This window comes from Camelina sativa, chromosome 9 (genome assembly GCF_000633955.1).
Source record: "Camelina sativa cultivar DH55 chromosome 9, Cs, whole genome shotgun sequence".
Taxonomy (NCBI): domain Eukaryota; kingdom Viridiplantae; phylum Streptophyta; class Magnoliopsida; order Brassicales; family Brassicaceae; genus Camelina; species Camelina sativa.
The window spans coordinates 29,720,707-29,738,355 of NC_025693.1; the positions used below are offsets into that span (position 1 = coordinate 29,720,707).

General features: G+C 38.0%; 3 protein-coding genes and 1 pseudogene across 3 annotated transcripts; 1 reads left to right on the forward strand and 3 right to left on the reverse strand.

Annotated features, from left to right (window-relative positions):
• LOC104715838 overlaps positions 1–2,068 on the forward strand; it is a 6,277-nt pseudogene extending 4,209 nt beyond the window's left edge.
• Positions 2,867–7,063, reverse strand: LOC104713051 (LRR receptor-like serine/threonine-protein kinase GSO1). The gene is made up of 5 exons (XM_019230082.1): positions 6,249–7,063; positions 5,749–5,904; positions 5,507–5,581; positions 5,279–5,359; positions 2,867–5,215 (listed from the first exon to the last, which is right to left on the reverse strand). The coding sequence occupies exons 1-5, from the start codon at positions 6,637–6,639 to the stop codon at positions 3,018–3,020; spliced, it is 2,901 nt and encodes a 966-aa protein (XP_019085627.1). The 5' UTR covers positions 6,640–7,063; the 3' UTR covers positions 2,867–3,017.
• On the reverse strand, positions 8,431–13,164 carry LOC104713055 (brassinosteroid LRR receptor kinase-like). The gene is given in 7 exon segments (XM_019229453.1): positions 8,431–10,911; positions 11,004–11,078; positions 11,171–11,245; positions 11,363–11,512; positions 11,679–11,997; positions 12,137–12,219; positions 12,573–13,164. Coding segments are annotated over 6 exon segments (2,787 nt in total). The 5' UTR covers positions 12,140–12,219; positions 12,573–13,164; the 3' UTR covers positions 8,431–8,746.
• LOC104713053 (LRR receptor-like serine/threonine-protein kinase GSO1) lies at positions 13,309–17,112 on the reverse strand. The gene is made up of 5 exons (XM_019229452.1): positions 16,582–17,112; positions 16,160–16,315; positions 15,956–16,030; positions 15,759–15,833; positions 13,309–15,671 (listed from the first exon to the last, which is right to left on the reverse strand). The coding sequence occupies exons 1-5, from the start codon at positions 16,952–16,954 to the stop codon at positions 13,501–13,503; spliced, it is 2,850 nt and encodes a 949-aa protein (XP_019084997.1). The 5' UTR covers positions 16,955–17,112; the 3' UTR covers positions 13,309–13,500.

The window sequence follows — 17,649 nt, forward strand, 5'->3', positions numbered from 1 at the left end:
CTAACCAGGTATATCAATCCCCGATTGTGATTATGAAACCTGCCAAGCTTGTTGAAAAGGCTGGTATTCCTGCGTCATCCCTTATTCCCATTCACAGCCTATCTGGCCTCAATAAGATCCGTAGAGAAAAACCTGGTGACAAAGAAACTTCAGCAAGTAATAAACGGGTGACAAAAGATCGTAGTCCTGTAAACCGAAGAGCTGATACCTGTACCAACTCTTTCGATAAGAATTCTGACAGCAGAAGTGTGCGGTCTTCTTCAAAAAAGCCTCAGCAGGTTCCCAAAGAAAGTACTTCAAAGAGTTCAGGATCTGTAAGTCCAAGATTACAGCAGAAGAAGCTTGAGTATGATAAACGTTCACGGCCACCAACACCTCCTGATTCTAGCAAATCGAGGAAACCGTCAAACCAACAACTTGTGGAATCTACTTCTCCTGGTGGCAAACGTAGACCCAAGGCTCGGAAGAGTTTGCAGCAAAATGATGACCAACTTAGTCAACTAAGCAATGAATCTAGGACGTCAAGTAATGACGTTTGTACTCCATCCGAAACAGAAGCCTCTGCTTGTGTAGAAAAAGCTACTGAAGCCGATGGTGGTAAAAGTCCATCTGTAATCGAGGCAGCCAAAGCTGTAGTCTCGAACTTAATGCAGAATGTGAGTTCTGACTCTCATTTGTATTTCTAACTGCTAGGTGTCAAAAGTTTTTCACTTAGTTCTTACAAGTTTTGTTTTGCGTTTGCAGAAATCTAGTCCAAGGTTTAGTGAAGATGGATTCTCAGCGAACCTTTCAGTAGTTGCTTTGGAACATCCAAGTCCTATTTCTGTTCTCGACGCTTCAACGTACAGAGAGATTGAACCATCACCCGTGAAGACACAAGGTAACAAAAGATTTCCATCTATAGTGTCCTTGTGGTCATCAACCTCTGAGAATATTGGCATGGATAAGAAACTTGCAAACATCAATGTCTCTTACATATGTCTGTAGCTTGTTTAGTTTGGTAAAAGTTTTGACCCAGAACTGATCATGTGATAGGTAACGTAGCCGATGACTTTGGTGATGAACATTGTGAGGACCAGTGGAATCCAGCTTACAGTTTCTCAGAAACCACATCAAGCTTTTCGCCAGAGATAAACCGTAAGAAGCTTCAGAATGTTGAGCACTTGGTTCAAAAGCTCAGACGACTGAACTCAAACCATGATGAAGCAAGCCAAGATTATATTGCATCGCTCTGTGAGAACCCAGATCCTACCACTGATCATAGATACATCTCTGAGATTCTATTAGCTTCGGGTCTTCTCCTCAGAGACCTTGGCTCAGGATTGACAACGTTTCAACTACACCCTTCTGGCCACCCAATCAATCCTGAGCTGTTCTTTGTTCTTGAGCAGACAAAGGGAAGCAGCACTATGCATTTACACAAAGAGGAAAGTAAGGTTCTGAAAAATGAGAAGCTCAACCGCAAACTTGTGTTTGACACCGTTAATGAGATTCTGGTGGAGAAACTAGCTTCAGTTGAAGCCACAACGAATCCATTGATGAAGTCATCTGCTAAGATGACTAAGAAAGCCGTGAGTGCGCAACAATTACTGAAAGAACTGTGTTCAGCGGTAGAAACACTGCAAAAGCAAGCTACAAAGAGATCAGAAAGCTTCTTATTGGAGGAAGAAGATGACTTCTTGAAAAATATACTTGCTGAAGATGTGACGATTCGATCTGAGAACTGGGCAGACTTCAGTGGAGAAATTTCAGGGTTGGTGCTGGATGTGGAGAGGCTTCTCTTCAAGGATCTGGTTAGTGAAGTCGTCCATGCAGAGACCAGCCGTCTGCAAGCAAAGTCAGGAAGGCGAAGAACGCTTTTTGCAGACCATTAGCAAAGTCTGTTGAAGAAGATTATATATAAACACAAGTGGTTTCTCTTCTTTCTCTAACTCTTTAACTGTGGTCTACGTTTCACCCTGGTCTTTTTTTTTGTCTTGCTGATTCATTTGCTTTGTATTTGGGTCTTTGTATTCTACAGCAGGATAAAAATCATATGGTGTGTTATGTAATTACTGATGTTCTTCTTGAGATGGGTACCTGAAAAGATACTGTAAATCAGTATAGAATTCATACAGATGAAAAGAGATCTAACTGGAAAACAAATTCTTAGCCTTGTGGATGAAAGCATAAACCATGTAGAACCAAAGTCGGCTCCAAGGAGAATCAAAGGAGAGTGATGCGAGTATCCCAAGAAGTATTGTGACATAGGCTGCAGCAAAACTCCAATAGAAAGACACCATGTCGATTNTACTATGCATCTGTTACACAAAGAAGAAAATAAGGTTCTGAAAAATGAGAAGCTCAACCGCAAACTTGTGTTTGACACCGTTAATGAGATCCTGGTGGAGAAACTAGCTTCAGTTGAAGCCACGACGAATCCATTGATGAAGTCATCTGCTAAGATGACTAAGAAAGCCGTGAGTGCGCAACAATTACTGAAAGAACTGTGTTCAGCGGTAGAAACACTGCAAAAGCAAGCTACAAAGAGATCAGAAAGCTTCTTATTGGAGGAAGAAGATGACTTCTTGAAAAATATACTTGCTGAAGATGTGACGATTCGATCTGAGAACTGGGCAGACTTCAGTGGAGAAATTTCAGGGTTGGTGCTGGATGTGGAGAGGCTTCTCTTCAAGGATCTGGTTAGTGAAGTCGTCCATGCAGAGACCAGCCGTCTGCAAGCAAAGTCAGGAAGGCGAAGAACGCTTTTTGCAGACCATTAGCAAAGTCTGTTGAAGAAGATTATATATAAACACAAGTGGTTTCTCTTCTTTCTCTAACTCTTTAACTGTGGTCTACGTTTCACCCTGGTCTTTTTTTTTGTCTTGCTGATTCATTTGCTTTGTATTTGGGTCTTTGTATTCTACAGCAGGATAAAAATCATATGGTGTGTTATGTAATTACTGATGTTCTTCTTGAGATGGGTACCTGAAAAGATACTGTAAATCAGTATAGAATTCATACAGATGAAAAGAGATCTAACTGGAAAACAAATTCTTAGCCTTGTGGATGAAAGCATAAACCATGTAGAACCAAAGTCGGCTCCAAGGAGAATCAAAGGAGAGTGATGCGAGTATCCCAAGAAGTATTGTGACATAGGCTGCAGCAAAACTCCAATAGAAAGACACCATGTCGATTAAAGATTCATCAGCTTCCACTTCATTATCTGGCTGCTCTTGTAAGACATTGTTGTTGCAGCTTGTGTTGGTAGGTTGTCCACATAGAAAAGGATTACCTAAGTAGCTTTGTGTATCGAAGGTGTTAAACTGTCTTCCATGTGGAATGGCTCCTGACAAGTTGTTGTATGAGACCTTGAAGACTTCAAGGTTGTTCAGATAACTTAGTTGTGGTGGGATCCGGCCATGTAATATGTTGAATGAGAGATCAAGGCTTTCCACATTCTTGAGACCTGAAAAGGTATTTGGTATCACTCCTGATAAGTTGTTGTGAGAAAGATTGAGAGATTGTAGTTTCATAAGACCTCCAAGCTCAACTGGGATCTCACCACTCAACTCATTTACTGAGAGATCAAGTCCAAATAATAAGTTGAGATTTCCACCCATGTAGGCATCATATCGATGCTTTGTTGCAAATTTAATTTTCGTCCGGTAGCCTGATTTGTAGTTTCCACCATATCGTTCAAGCATGAGCAGAGACTTGAAATATAGATCAACATTTAAGGAATCAACAAACGAGGAAAACCCACTGTGATCATAGTCGTATGATGTATCCTCTTTCCCCAAACCAAAGGATGTATTGCTAAGGCAAGAAGGTATGGATCCACTTAGTCTGTTATTGGCAAGATCCAAAATTTGGAGGTTGCTTAGGCCACACAACTGTGGGGGGATGCGGCCAGTTAAATAATTCCCACGTAGAAGCAGCATACTGATGTTTTCGGTGTTGATGAACTTTGGAATATTTCCAGACAAACTGTTATTTCTAAGATCAAGTACTTTGACATTTGCTAGCAATGTGTCTGGAATAACCCCTGAAAAATTATTGTCTTGCAGGAGTAACACTAGCTCATGCCCATCTATGAAATTGACGTGTGGAGGTATGCCCCCAGATAAACTGTTCGCAGAGAGGTCCAGTAGCTCTAGTGTAGATATGTTGAACAACGAAACAGGTAGTTCACCTTCCAACGAGTTGTTTGAAATCAATAGTGCATATAAGAGTGAAAGCTCGCCGATCCAACCTGGAATAACACCTGTGAGATTGTTGTTTGAAATGTCGAGAATATACAAAGATGTCAAGTTCCGCAATCCTTGTCTAACCTTTCCTGTAAACAAATTGTTATCCATAGACAACATCCATATATGACTGAAGTTTGCTGATTCCGAAAAAATCTCTCCACTTAGTTTGTTATGTGACAACTTCAAGTACCGTAAGGAATAACAACCTTCTACAAAACTTCTCGGTAGCTTCCCGTAGAAACTATTGTGAGATATATCCATGTATTGCATATTTTTCATGTTACCTAGAGAAGATGGCAGATTTCCTTGAAAACCATTCACTGCTAGATTCATATACTGTAAATGAGGAAGTATCCACCCAAAGTTATCAGGAAAGAGATGACTGAATTTATTAACTGACAAATTCAGAGAAAGCAGGTTATGAGCAGATTTCGGTAGCTTAAAGCTCGTAAGAGAATTATTCTGTAGACGCAAATCCACCAGTTTTGTATTGTTAGCCAACACCCAAGAAGGAAATATCCCAGAAATAATGTTGCCAGAGAGATCAAGATGACGCAAATCCTTTTGGTGTTGGAGAAAAGGAGGAATCTTCTCCAAGTTACAAGAACTTAGTGTAATAACTGTCAACTGAAACTTTGGCTTCAAGAAACTTTCCGACACTAGTTGAAGTGTGTTGGATTTTGAGCAAAGTTTCAACACCTTTAGCTTTGAGAGGTTGGCGAGCCAACCAAGTGAGAAGATGCCTTCGAAGTTGTTATCAAACAATGATAAGTATTCAAGGGATTTGAGGTTACCGACAAGAGATGGTACCTTCCCAGTTAATTGGTTTGATGAGAGATCAAGAACTCGAAGTCCAGTCAAGCTAGTTAAACATGAGGGGAACTGACCTACAAGTTTGTTTTGACTGAGATCGAGCTCTTGTATATTCTTCAGTTTGCAAATTCCTACAATAATATTGATCAAAAGCAAAAAAAAAATTGTCACTTATTTAACGTGAACTTGACTAAGTCTCCAACAAAGCAGTGAAATATTTTGAGAAAACTTGCCTGCTTGCAGTTCCAATGAACCAGAAAATTCATTGCCGCTTAGATCCAGAGCTTTCAGCTTCCCCATCCGGGCATGTAACTCTGCCACATGAAAAAAAAAACCCACAAAAAAGGTCAGGACCTCGAAAATATGATTTCAGGGATAGGTCCAGAGTAAATCAACAATCTTGTATTGTTAAAACTATTAAAAATGAATAGAAAAAATAAAGGCATATGTGAACAAGTTACCTTGTACTGGTATGGAGCCATTAAATCTGTTTCCACTCAGGTCCAAAAGTTCCAAATTCATCAAATCTCTAAGTTCTGAGAGGGATACCAACATATATAAGAATGATTCAAACTGAATATAAGACCTATACGGCTATATATTAACAATAATTATAAACTAAATCGATCTAACAAAAGATGCATATCATAAATCAATTAAGTCATACTACTATACTAGTTTTTTAAAAAACGAAGAAACATACCTTTAACAGGAAAAGAACCACTCATCTTGTTGGACTTAAGAAACAGAGTTGTGAGTGATGTGGCGGCATTAAGAAAGGGGAAGATGCTGTTGTTGAAACTATTTGAAGACATATCCAGAGTCTCCAGGTTTCTTAATCTCTTTAGACTTTTATAACCTGCAAAATAAAAATCTTGTTTATAACAAGTACTGTAATCACTCAATAGGTTCAACCGTTTAATTATGATTTTACTCTTCTCTATATGCAAATGAAGATTATGAAACATGAGTGACAGTTTTATGTAATTTTGTGCTGTATATTGCATAGACATCAGCGAGTTAGTTAATATAAATTTTTAATGCATGGAAAAAGTCTAATTGAGTATCATCATTTTAAACGTTATCAGCATTCAAAAATCAAGCTCATCTAGAATTCAAAATTATCGATGCAGGGAAATATGTTTTCAAATAGAGACCACAAGAGGTTAAAAAAAGAGACAGAAGAAGAAAAAAAGGATGTACCTTCCACATCATCAAAGAAGCCACTGAGTCCGTACCCTGAGTCAGAAAACAGCTGCAGACTTCGAACTTCTAGTTCAAAGGGATGCAGCAGAGAAAGGTTTAGGAGAGAACTCGGTTTGCAATACGAGAAATCGATGAAAAGTTGAGTCACCCGTCCGCTTGTACTATTGCATTCCAAGCCTTCCCAAAAACAGCAATCGTCCTCTTTGTCATTAGTCCAAGTAGTGAGAACAAAGTCCGATAACTCTTCTTCAGAAACCGAGACTATGTATTTCTTGATATCCATTAATGCCGTCCTATCTTTCTCATTACAGCTTTTGCATCCGTGTAGCTGTCCCAACACTAGCATCAACCATATCAAGTATTGGCCCAACAACACCTTCCCTTCCATTGCAAATGTGATAAAAATAGAAAAAAATTAAAAAGCCAGTGAAAGAAAACTAAAATGCAATGTGGGACTGTGAGTTCTATACAAGTACCTCCACGTACGTTATATATAGGAATTTCAAATTTCCGTGTAAAAACACCATTGCTTTCTTCAAAAATCAATGAAAAACACCTAAACTTCATATGCATGTAACATGTGTAGTAGCGTTACTCACGTTGCGCGAGTGATCATTGTCTTTACTTTGACTCGCGTATAAGACTCGTTTAGCGTGTGTCCAAGTGTGTGTCGTTTTCAACAGCGTCTAAATCCATGGTGAAACCCAATTATATGTGGCATGATCGAGCAAGCCTCGTTCTCAGTAAGTGCAAAGATATTATAATACATGATACACAACAATTTAACAAAAATACTTGATATCTTAGTAGAATCCGAATTGTAAAACACTATATCCATGTTTTAGTTGGAAAAAAGGAATATTTGTATAAACATATATACAGTACACAAAAGACTGAGTCCACATAAATTATACTGCAAAGGGCCCAAAATAATATTGAATCTTTGTTCTCATGTGATACGTTGCTTATCATTACACAACCATATGGCCTTGTCGGCAGACAAGTACTCGAGGGTCTTTTTGATCCTTTGAAGAGAAGATGGAAAAATTATCCGAGAAGAATCTTTTTGGTCAGCATTCAGCAACATGCATGGAAATATCCAAAAATCATGATCCCTGTATGAATCAGATGATTTTTTTTAGTACACACATGATTTTTATTTACACATCGTTCTATGTATGAACTTGACTTATTCACATAGTGTGAATATAAAAAATTGGCCGATTTTCTTTAAAGTATGATACAAAAAGCAAACGTAAGAAATTCAAAGTCAATGTGGGACTGTGAGTTTCACATACCTCTCTAAGGTTATGAGAGTTCAATTCCGATTAATTTTATGTGGAAAACAACGAAATACCACCGAGAAAATATACAAAATGTATAGATTCCAAGACTCAATTAATGGAAACTCTTATACTCATGAGACATGCGTAGCGTCGGTGATGACTAATGACTATCTTAAACATTGGCTTGCATGATCAGGCTCGTTTAGCCTACAAGGCTCCAATTTATGTTTGAGACATTACAGCTATTCAATGACGGACTTTACAGAGGAACCACACATAAGTCGTCATATTATTATTATAATGTTTGATTCCCCATCTGTTTCCGTTCTTCTTAAGGCTCGAAGATTTGTTTTGTGTTTTCAGAAATCCAGTCCAAGGTTTAGTGAAGATGGATCGTCAGCTAACATTTCACTAGTTGCTTTGGAACATCCGATCCAAGTCATATTTCTGTTCTTGACGCCTCCATATACAGAGACACTGAACTAGTAACAAACGGATTCTATCTGAATGTCCTCAATCGTCATGGTCATCAACCTCTGAGAATATGGGCATAGATAAGAACTATAAGATCAAAGTCACTTTAAGGTTCTATGACCAAGAGTTCAAACTCTTACATCTGTCTGTAGCTTGTTTACTTTGGGAAAGTTTTTTTTACAAAAAAGAATATCATAATGTTCAGTTCAGTTTTCTTACATTTTTGACTCAGAACTGATCATGTGACAAGTAATGTTTCCCATGCCTATGGCGATGAACATTGTGACGGCCAGTGGAATCCAGCTTACAGTTTCTCAGAAGCTTTTCTCCAGAGATAAACCGTAAAAAGCTTCAGAATGTTGAGAACTTACTTCTAAAGCTCAGACGATTAAACTCTAGCCATGATGAAGCCTGCCAAGATTATACTGGATCACTGTGAGAAAACAGATCATACCATCGATCATAGATACATCTCTGAGATTCTTAAAGGAAGAAAGAGTCTAACAGGAAGTCTCTGTATCTATATTCTATTTTTCAGTCAGTGTACACTCTTTTTCTATTTTAAGATGACTTCATGCAACTTCTTGTGTTTGAGTAGAAATATGTTTGTGGCATTACATTTTATTTAAAGACAAAGACAGTACCCATGAACCAAACATAAGTCATTTTCCTAGTTTTGTGACACAAAGCAGGATCATTTGAGAAGTACAACAGCAGATGGGTACAACAATGAAACTAGCACATAAAGAAACATCCAACACCTGCAGTGTTTTTCCACAACAAATTCCTAACCTTGTGGATGAAAGCATCAACGATGTAGAACCAAGTTCTTCTCCAAGGAGAATCAAACGAGAGAGATGCGAGTACCCCAAGCAGTATTGTCACATAGGCTGCAACAACACTCCAACAGAAAGACATCATGTCGATTAAAGATTCATCAGCTTCCACTTCATTATCTGGTTCTTGAATGTTATCATTGTCACAGCTTTTGTTGGTTGGTTGTCCACAGAGAAGAGGATTACCTAAGTAGCTTTGTGTATCGAAGGTGTTAAACTGTCTTTCATGTGGAATGACTCCTGATAAGTTATTATACGAGACCTTGAACACAGCGAGGCTGCTCAGATCTGTTAGTTGTTGTGGGATCTGGCCATGTAGCTTGTTGACGGAAAGATCAAGGCTTTCTAAATTCTTGAGACCTGAGAAGCTCTCTGGTATCACTCCTGATAAGTTGTTGTGGGAAAGATTGAGAGCTCGTAGTTCCAGAAGACCTCCAAGCTCAACCGGGATGTTACCACTTAGCATATTTTCTGAGAAATCCATTCCAAATAATAATTTGAGATTTCCACCATATCTGTGTTTTGTTGCAAATTCAATTTTCGTCTGTGTGTCATCCTTGTATTCCATACTAAACGGATCTAGCATAAGCAGAGATCTGAAATATATCCGGTCATCTTCTTTGGAAGTAGAAGTAACGCCAGTATCATAACCATAGAATGTATCCTCTTTCCCCAAACCAAATGATATGTTGCTAAGACATGAAGGTATGGATCCATACAATTTGTTGTTAGCAAGATCCAGAAGGTGAATGCTTCTGAGGCCACACACCTGTTGGGGGATGCAGCCTGTTAAATTATTCCCTCGTAGAAGCAGAATACTGATGATTTGGGTGCTGATGAAATCTGGAATATTCCCGGACAACCTGCTATTTCTCAGATCAAGTATACTGACATTTCCTATCAACGTGTCTGGAATAACCCCTGATAAATAATTATCTTGTAGAAGTAACACCATAAGAGTTCTAGAACTGACATGTGGAGGTATGTCCCCTACTAAACTGTTTGCAGAAAGGTCCAATATCCAAAGACTAGACATATTGAACAAAGAAACTGGTATTTCACCTTCCAACAAGTTATTTGACAGCATTAGTGCAGATAAGGATGGAAGTTCATCAAACCAACTTGGAATAACACCTGTGAGATTGTTGTTCGATATGTCAAGCATACTCAAGTATTCCAAGCTCCGCAACCCTTGCCCAATCTTTCCTGTAAACTAATTATTATCCATAGACAAGGTCGTTATATCAGTAAAGTGTACTGTTTCTGGAAAAATCTCTCCACTTAGTTTGTTATGTGACAACTTCAAGGCTGTCATGGAATAACAACCCCTTGCAACACTTCTTGGTACCTTCCCATGGAAACTATTGTGAGATAGATCAAGATATTCGATCTCTTCCATGTTTCCAAGAGAAGATGGCAGCTTCCCTTGAAAACCATTATTAGCTAGATTCATATACCGTAAACTAGGAAGTATCCACCCAATATTTTCTGGAAGCAGATGACTGAATTCATTAACTGACACATTCAGGAAAAGCAGATTATGAGAAGATTTCGGTAGGTGAAATATCGTAAGAGAATTCTTCTGTAGAAGCAAAACCTCGAGTTTCTTATTGTTCTCCAACAACCATGAAGGAAACTTGCCAGATATTTTATTTTCGGAGAGATCAACTTGACGCAAATCTGTCTGGTGTAGGAGAAAATGAGGAACCTTCTCCAAGTTGCAAGATCGTAGTACAATAACACTCAACTGAAATTTTGGTTTATAAGAACTTTCAAACACCACTTGAAGTAAGTTGGATTTTGAATAAATTTTGAAAACCTTAAGCTCTGAGAGGTTGGTGAGCGAACCAAATGAGAAGAGGCCTTCAAAGTTGTTATCAGACAAAGATAAGTACTCAAGGGATTCAAGTCTACCAAGATCAGATGGGACCAACCCAGTCAATTGGTTTGATGAGAGATCCAGAACTCTAAGTCCAGTCAAGCTAGTCAAACATAAAGGAAACTGACCTACAAGTTTGTTTTTACTGAGATCGAGCTCTTCCATGTTCTTTGATTCACAAATCCCTACAATGATCAAATGCACAATTTTAATCACTTATTTTAAGTGATTTTGCCACAATTCTCTATCAGAAAGTGAAACAATTGAGAAAACTTGCCTTGCAAATTCATTAAGCCAGATAAATCATTACCACTTAGGTCTAGAACTTTCAGCTTCGTCAGGACAGGTAACTCTGCCACAAGAAAAAGCCATACAAAGGTAAACACCTCAAGAATGACAATCATCTATGGACACAAACTAAATATAAAAATGGTTTTGAACTACCTTGTACTGATATGGAGCTATTAAACTTGTTACTGCTAAGGTCCAATAGTTCCAAGTTTGTCAGATTTTGAAGTTCTGAAAGGAAATCCGGGAGAATATAAGAATGATCAAAACTATAAAGAACTTAAATACATCTAGTAGTTAATTTAAGGTATTGCTAGTTACAACATGGCAAACACACACACTTTTTACCAGGTAAAGGTCCTTCCATTACGTTATTCCGTAGAAAAAGAGTTGTAAGCGATGTTACGGCGTTAAGAAAAGGAAAGATGCTGCTGTTGAAATCATTTAACGTGAAATCCAGAATCTCAAGTTTTTTTAATCTCCTTAGGCTGTTATAACCTGCAGACGAGAATATTGATCAGCATAGAGTGATTACATAACTTATTTCTTATATTATTCAACGGAGATAATGCAGAAACAGAGAAATATCTAAGCTTTGTAATATGAAAGTGGCAATGCAAAGCAAAATGTTAAAACTAATCCACTAGGGAAAGACTAGTAATACCTTCCACATCATCAAACAAGCCACTGAATCCGTACCCAGTTAAGTTCAGAATTCGGACCTCTTCAAACTGATGCAACAAAGAAAGGTTTAGGAGAGGACTTTCTTCGAGGTACAGCCCACCAAAGGAAATACTGATCACCCGTCCGCTTGTACGATTGCACTTAATTTCCTCCCACCGACAACAATCGCTCTTTGTGTCATTAGTCCAAGTAGGGAGAACATATTCGGATCCATCTTCTTCACTAATTGAGACCAGGTATGTCTTGAGCTCCAACAAAGCATTCCTTTCATTCTCAATACAGCTTTTGTATCCATGTAGCTGCCTCAACAGTAACATTACCCATATCATCAAGTGTATTCCCAAGATAAGCTCCCCTTTCATTTGTAAAATAAGATTAGAAAAAAAAAAAAGATAAAAAAAACCAAATGAGAAACTCATACAAAAGATGTGTGGTTACCATTGTTTATTTCTTCGGCCAAGCTTTATATCATGGTTGTGACTGGTTAACCAAATAGTGGAAGTGAAGTGGGAAAACGTTTTCTTCTCACCAATCATTAAAGCAAAAAAAAGACAAAATACGAGTAAAAATTTTCAACTCGTTTATGAATATTTCCTCTGACTATCACTTTCTACTTTGCACTATTATTTTTGACAAACTACACTATCTTTGGCTATCTAACTCTCTAACTCTAGTTTTTAACTCTCTAGTTTCTTCTTTTAATTGCATACCAACAAATTACAATCCATATGAAAGTGATGATTTAGAAAAACTAATAGAAAAGTTATTAAGAAAAATAAGAAAATTAAAATGTTCCCCAAGAGAATTTTATACTAAGAATGCCAAGAAATTATAGTTCAGTGCAACTTGTAAGTACTAAGTTAGTGCTGCTAACCTTAGGATTACGACTAGACCTAGAGGTGCTTGCGCTGGGGGGTCACGGAGTTGATGATGTGGCTCTCTCGGACTGGTTGCGCCTAAAAAAAACTAGGGGTTGATTCTGAAAACGGCATCTTTTTTAATAGCAACATTTCGGAGACGAAGACTACTGATTCGTCGAGCTCCGATGTCATGCAGTCGAAGGAGATGATCAGGAAAAGAAAGAGCGGAGGGAGATGAAGATAATGGTGAGACGAAGAAACCAATACCTGTGGAGAGGGTAGACGAGTGCCGCCGTTTAAGCTTAATTTTAGGTGATACTGTTAAAAGCAACGACGTTTTGTATTTTTTTCTTTCTTGGCTTAATATTTGTCTCTCTCTTGTTCCAAGTGAACTTTCTTCCCACCGGGTATGTCTTGTTGTCCAACCAATCTTTTGTATTCATGAATCTGAGCCTACACATAGAAATTGGACTGAACCATAATAAGCTGGCTTCCCCTCAATTGAATTGTGAGTTTAATATTATAAGTCCAAATACCTCCATGCTTATAAGCGTTTTACACTATTACTTGCTTAATTCAACTTGCTCTGTGGGAAAAAAACTGTGAATTATGTAAAGATTATCTATAGACAATTATGAGAACTAATGGGAAATTCTCTATGCTTAGTTTCATTTTTGGGCGCTTGTGAGCTCTTCTCTACTTTGAGATAGTTTGTTTCATGCATCTTTTTGTATTACAGTAGAGATTATGTATTGAACTAAACAGCAAACAAGCTCCAAGATATGATTAAGACATTACACTTGTACAAAGACAGAGTACACGAGAACCAATCGTAAGGCATGCTGTAGTTTGTGAAACAAAGTAGGAGGTTTCATAAGAACGACAACAGATGGACATGACTATGAAACAAACACATAAGAAGCATCTAGCGCTTGCAGTAGTTTACCACAACAAATTCCTAACCTTGTGGACGAAAACATCAACGTTGTAGAACCAAACTCTGCTCCAAGGAGAATCAAAAGAGAGTGATACGAGTAACCCAAGAAGTATTGTCACATAGGCTGCAGCAGAACTCCAGTAGAAAGATTCCATGTCGATTGTGGTGGATTCATCAGCAGCTTCCACTCCATTATTTGGTTCTTGAACGTTATTCCTCTCGCAGCTTGTGTTGGTTGGTTTCCCACAAAGAAGAGGATTACCTAAGTAGCTTTGCGTGTCGAAGGTGTTAAATTGTCTTCCGAGTGGAATGACTTCTGACAAGTTATTATATGAGACATCGAAGACTTCAAGGTTGCTCAAATCTGTTAATCGTGATGGGATTCGGCCTTGTAATCTGTTGAAAGAAAGATCAAGACTTTCCACATTCTTAAGACCTGAAAAGCTTTCTGGTATCAGTCCTGATAAGTTGTTGTGAGATAGATTGAGAGCATGTAGTTTCAGAAGATGTCCAAGCTCTGTTGGGATATCACTGCTTAACTCATTTTCTGAGAGATCAATTCCAAACAATAATCCGAGATTGTCTCCCATGTAAGTATCATATCTGTGTTTCGTTGCAAATTCAATAGTTGTCTGGGTGCCTCCCTCATAGTAGTCGCTCATTACCTGGTCTAGCATAAGCAGATATTTGACATATATACCGATATTTTCTGTGTAGTCCATTTTCAGATAAGAAAAATGCAAGGCTTCAGTAGAACGAAGATCAATAGCATGATAGTCTACTTCCACACCAAATGATGCATTGCTAAGACATGAAGGTATGGATCCATTTAGTCTGTTGTTAGCAAGATCCAGAAGCTGAATGCCGGCACACAGCTGGCGAGGTATACGGCCTGTCAAATTATTCCCTCGAAGAAGAAGAATTCTTATTGTTTCGGTGTTGACAAACTCAGGAATATTTCCAGACAATTTGTTATTACTCAGATCAAGTATATTGACATTTGCTAGCAATGTGTCTGGAATAACCCCTGATAAATTATTGTCTTGCAGGAGTAACACTAGCCCATCTGTGGAATTGACGTGTGGAGGTATGCCCCCAGATAATCTGTTTGCAGAGAGGTCTAGTAGTTGAAGGCCGGATATATTGAACAACGAAATAGGTATTTCACCTTCCAACAAGTTGTTTGAAAACGACAGTGCGCTTATGTATGGAAGTTCGTCAAACCAACTTGGTATAACCCCTGTGAGATTGTTGTAGGAAATGTCAAGCAGATCCAACTGTTTCAAGGTCCGCAAACCTTTTCCAATCTCTCCTGTAAACTGATTGTTATCCAAAGACAACACAGATAGAAAAGTGGAGTTTGTTGATCCTGGGAGTGGGAAAATCTGACCACTTAGTTTGTTATGTGATAGCTTCAAGTTTGACAAGGAATAACAACCCTTTATAAGACTTCTTGGTAGCTTCCCGTGAAAACTGTTGTGAGATAGATCAAGATGTCCAATACTCTTCATGTTACCTAGAGAAGATGGTATATTTCCTTGAAAACCATTATACCCTAGATTCATAAACTGTAAATGAGAAAGTATCCACCCAACGTTATCTGGAAAGAGATGATTGAACTGATTGAATGACACATCCAAGAAACGCAGATTATGAGCAGATTTTGGTAATTGAAAGCTTGTAAAGGAATTATTCTGTAGAAGCAACCTTTCGAGTTTCGTATTGTTCGCCAACAACCAAGAAGGAAAACGTTCAGTAATTTTATTGTCTGCAAGATCAACTAGACGCAAATCCGTCTGGTGTAGGAGAAAATGAGGAACCTTCTCTAAGTTGCAAGATCTTAGTACAAGAGCAATCATCTGAGATTTTGGCTTCCAAGATTTATCTGACTCTACTTGAAGAGAGTTGGATTTTGAAGAAAGTTTGAGCACCGTAAGCTCTGAGAGGTTGGCGAGCCAACCAAGAGAAAAGAAGCCATCAAAGTCATTATGAACCAGCGACAAGTACTCAAGGGATTTAAGGCTACCGAGAGCTGATGGTAGTTTCCCGGTCAATATGTTCGATGAGAGATCAAGAACTCGAAGTGCAATCAATCTAGTTATACATAAAGGAAACTGACCTTCTAGATAATTGTCACTGAGATTGAGCTCTTCCAAATTTTTCAATTCGCAAATCCCTAAGGTAATCAATGCAAAACTTTTATTCACATTAACTAAACGTGAATTAATCACTAGACTCAATGCAAAAGTAAATAATTTGTTACCTTGCAATCCCATAGTTGCAGTCAACTGGTTGCCATGTAGATCTAGAGCTTTCAGCTTCCGTAAGGCTGGTAAGTCTGCCACGAAGCCACACAAAAGAAAGCATCATTAAATGAGCCTAATGATTGTACGTGCGAGTCTATTAAATCAAACCAAATTTTGCAACCTAGAAAAGAAAAGCAAGTATTTATGGACATACCTCTTACTGGTATGAAGCCGTTAAATATGTTATCACTTAGGTCCAAGAGTCTCAAGTTTCTCAAATCTTTGAGTTCTGAAAGGGAGGTCAAGGAATAAAAGAATGATGCAAACTGAACTAATGACATAATAAGAGTTAAAACAATTCAGCAAAAGATACATCATCAACTAATAGGGCATGATAGATACATATGTTAAAACTCACCTTTAACATGAAAAAGGCCATCCATGTCGTTACTCCGTAGAAACAGAGTTGTGAGTGATGTAGCGGCATTAAGAAAAGGAGAGATGCTGTTGTTGAATCTATTAAAAGAAAGATCCAGAATCTCCAGGTTTCTTAATCTTCTTAGGCTTTTATAACCTGCAAGATAAAATCATGCTAAGCATATAATGATGACAGATGTTACTCAATGCACGTGGATAACAACATGCAACTTAGGACAAAAACTGACGACAAAACATCAGCAAGTTACTGTAGAAACAAATAATTAACTTTCATGAATTAGAGACAATAAACTAAGATTGTTCCATCTAAATCATTTACAGAAGCAGAGCCCTAACGCAGGAAAAAAAAAAAGAAAAGAAAAGAAGAAGCTATAATTAACCACTAAAGAAACTCTGGTATACCTTCCACATCATCAAACAAGCCATTTAGCCTGGATCCGGATAAGTCCAGACTTCGAATATCTTCAAAGGGATGCAACAAAGAAAGATTTAGGAGATGACTCTTTCCGTTGAACATCCAATCAATGGAAAGCCCGATAACCCGTCCGCTTGTATGATTGCACGTGACACCTTCCCAATGACAGCAATCGCTCGTTGTGTCGTTAACCCAAGTAGTGAGAACAGAGTGGGATCCATTAATTGGGATGGGGTATTTCTTGAGCTCCAACAAAGCATTCCTTTCTTTATGAATACAGCTTTTGTATCCATGTAGTTGTCCCAACAACAATAACATCACCCATATCAAGTGTTTTCCCACGATAAGCTTCCCCTCCATTGCAGATAAGATAATAAGCAAATGAAATAAACTTCGACAAAGCAAGGTTGAGATTTAGATGTTCAATGCAAATACTTCCAAGGTTATAAGAATTCAACAAGATATGAGATCTAAATTTTATAACAAATGGAAATCTCTGTTGATGAAAACACTTTAAAGTCATGTGGCATGCCTAAACAGAGTGATCACTATCGTTTACTTTGACTGGTATGATATAGAACGAGTCAAGGTCTTCGTAGAAAACAGTCACAATATATGTGAGGTGTAAAGTCCCATATACCACCTAATAAGTCAAATCAAGTTAATGAAGGTCTTGATTTGTAGTAACCAGTAACCATTACAATTAAGTTATGGAAATTAAGAATTGCTAGAAAAGACTTAAGACTTTTTTGCTAGGCTTAACACCACGAAATTATACAGTGAATGAATTTATAACCTTTGAATTCTGATGAACAACCACTAAACTTGAGGAAAATTCTTAACGGTCAATGGAGTTTGATGATGTGTGGCTCTCTTAGGTTGGTTACATACATCACAAGCCTTTAAAAAGCTAAAAATTGAAAGCGTCGTCGTTTTGTCCCAAAGTTTTTTAATATACTCTAGAGCACTCCCATTGCACATCTTTGACATGGGATCAAAAAAATAAAAAAAATAAAAAAATAAGAAAAGGTAGAAAGATGTGTGAAGAGTGTCTC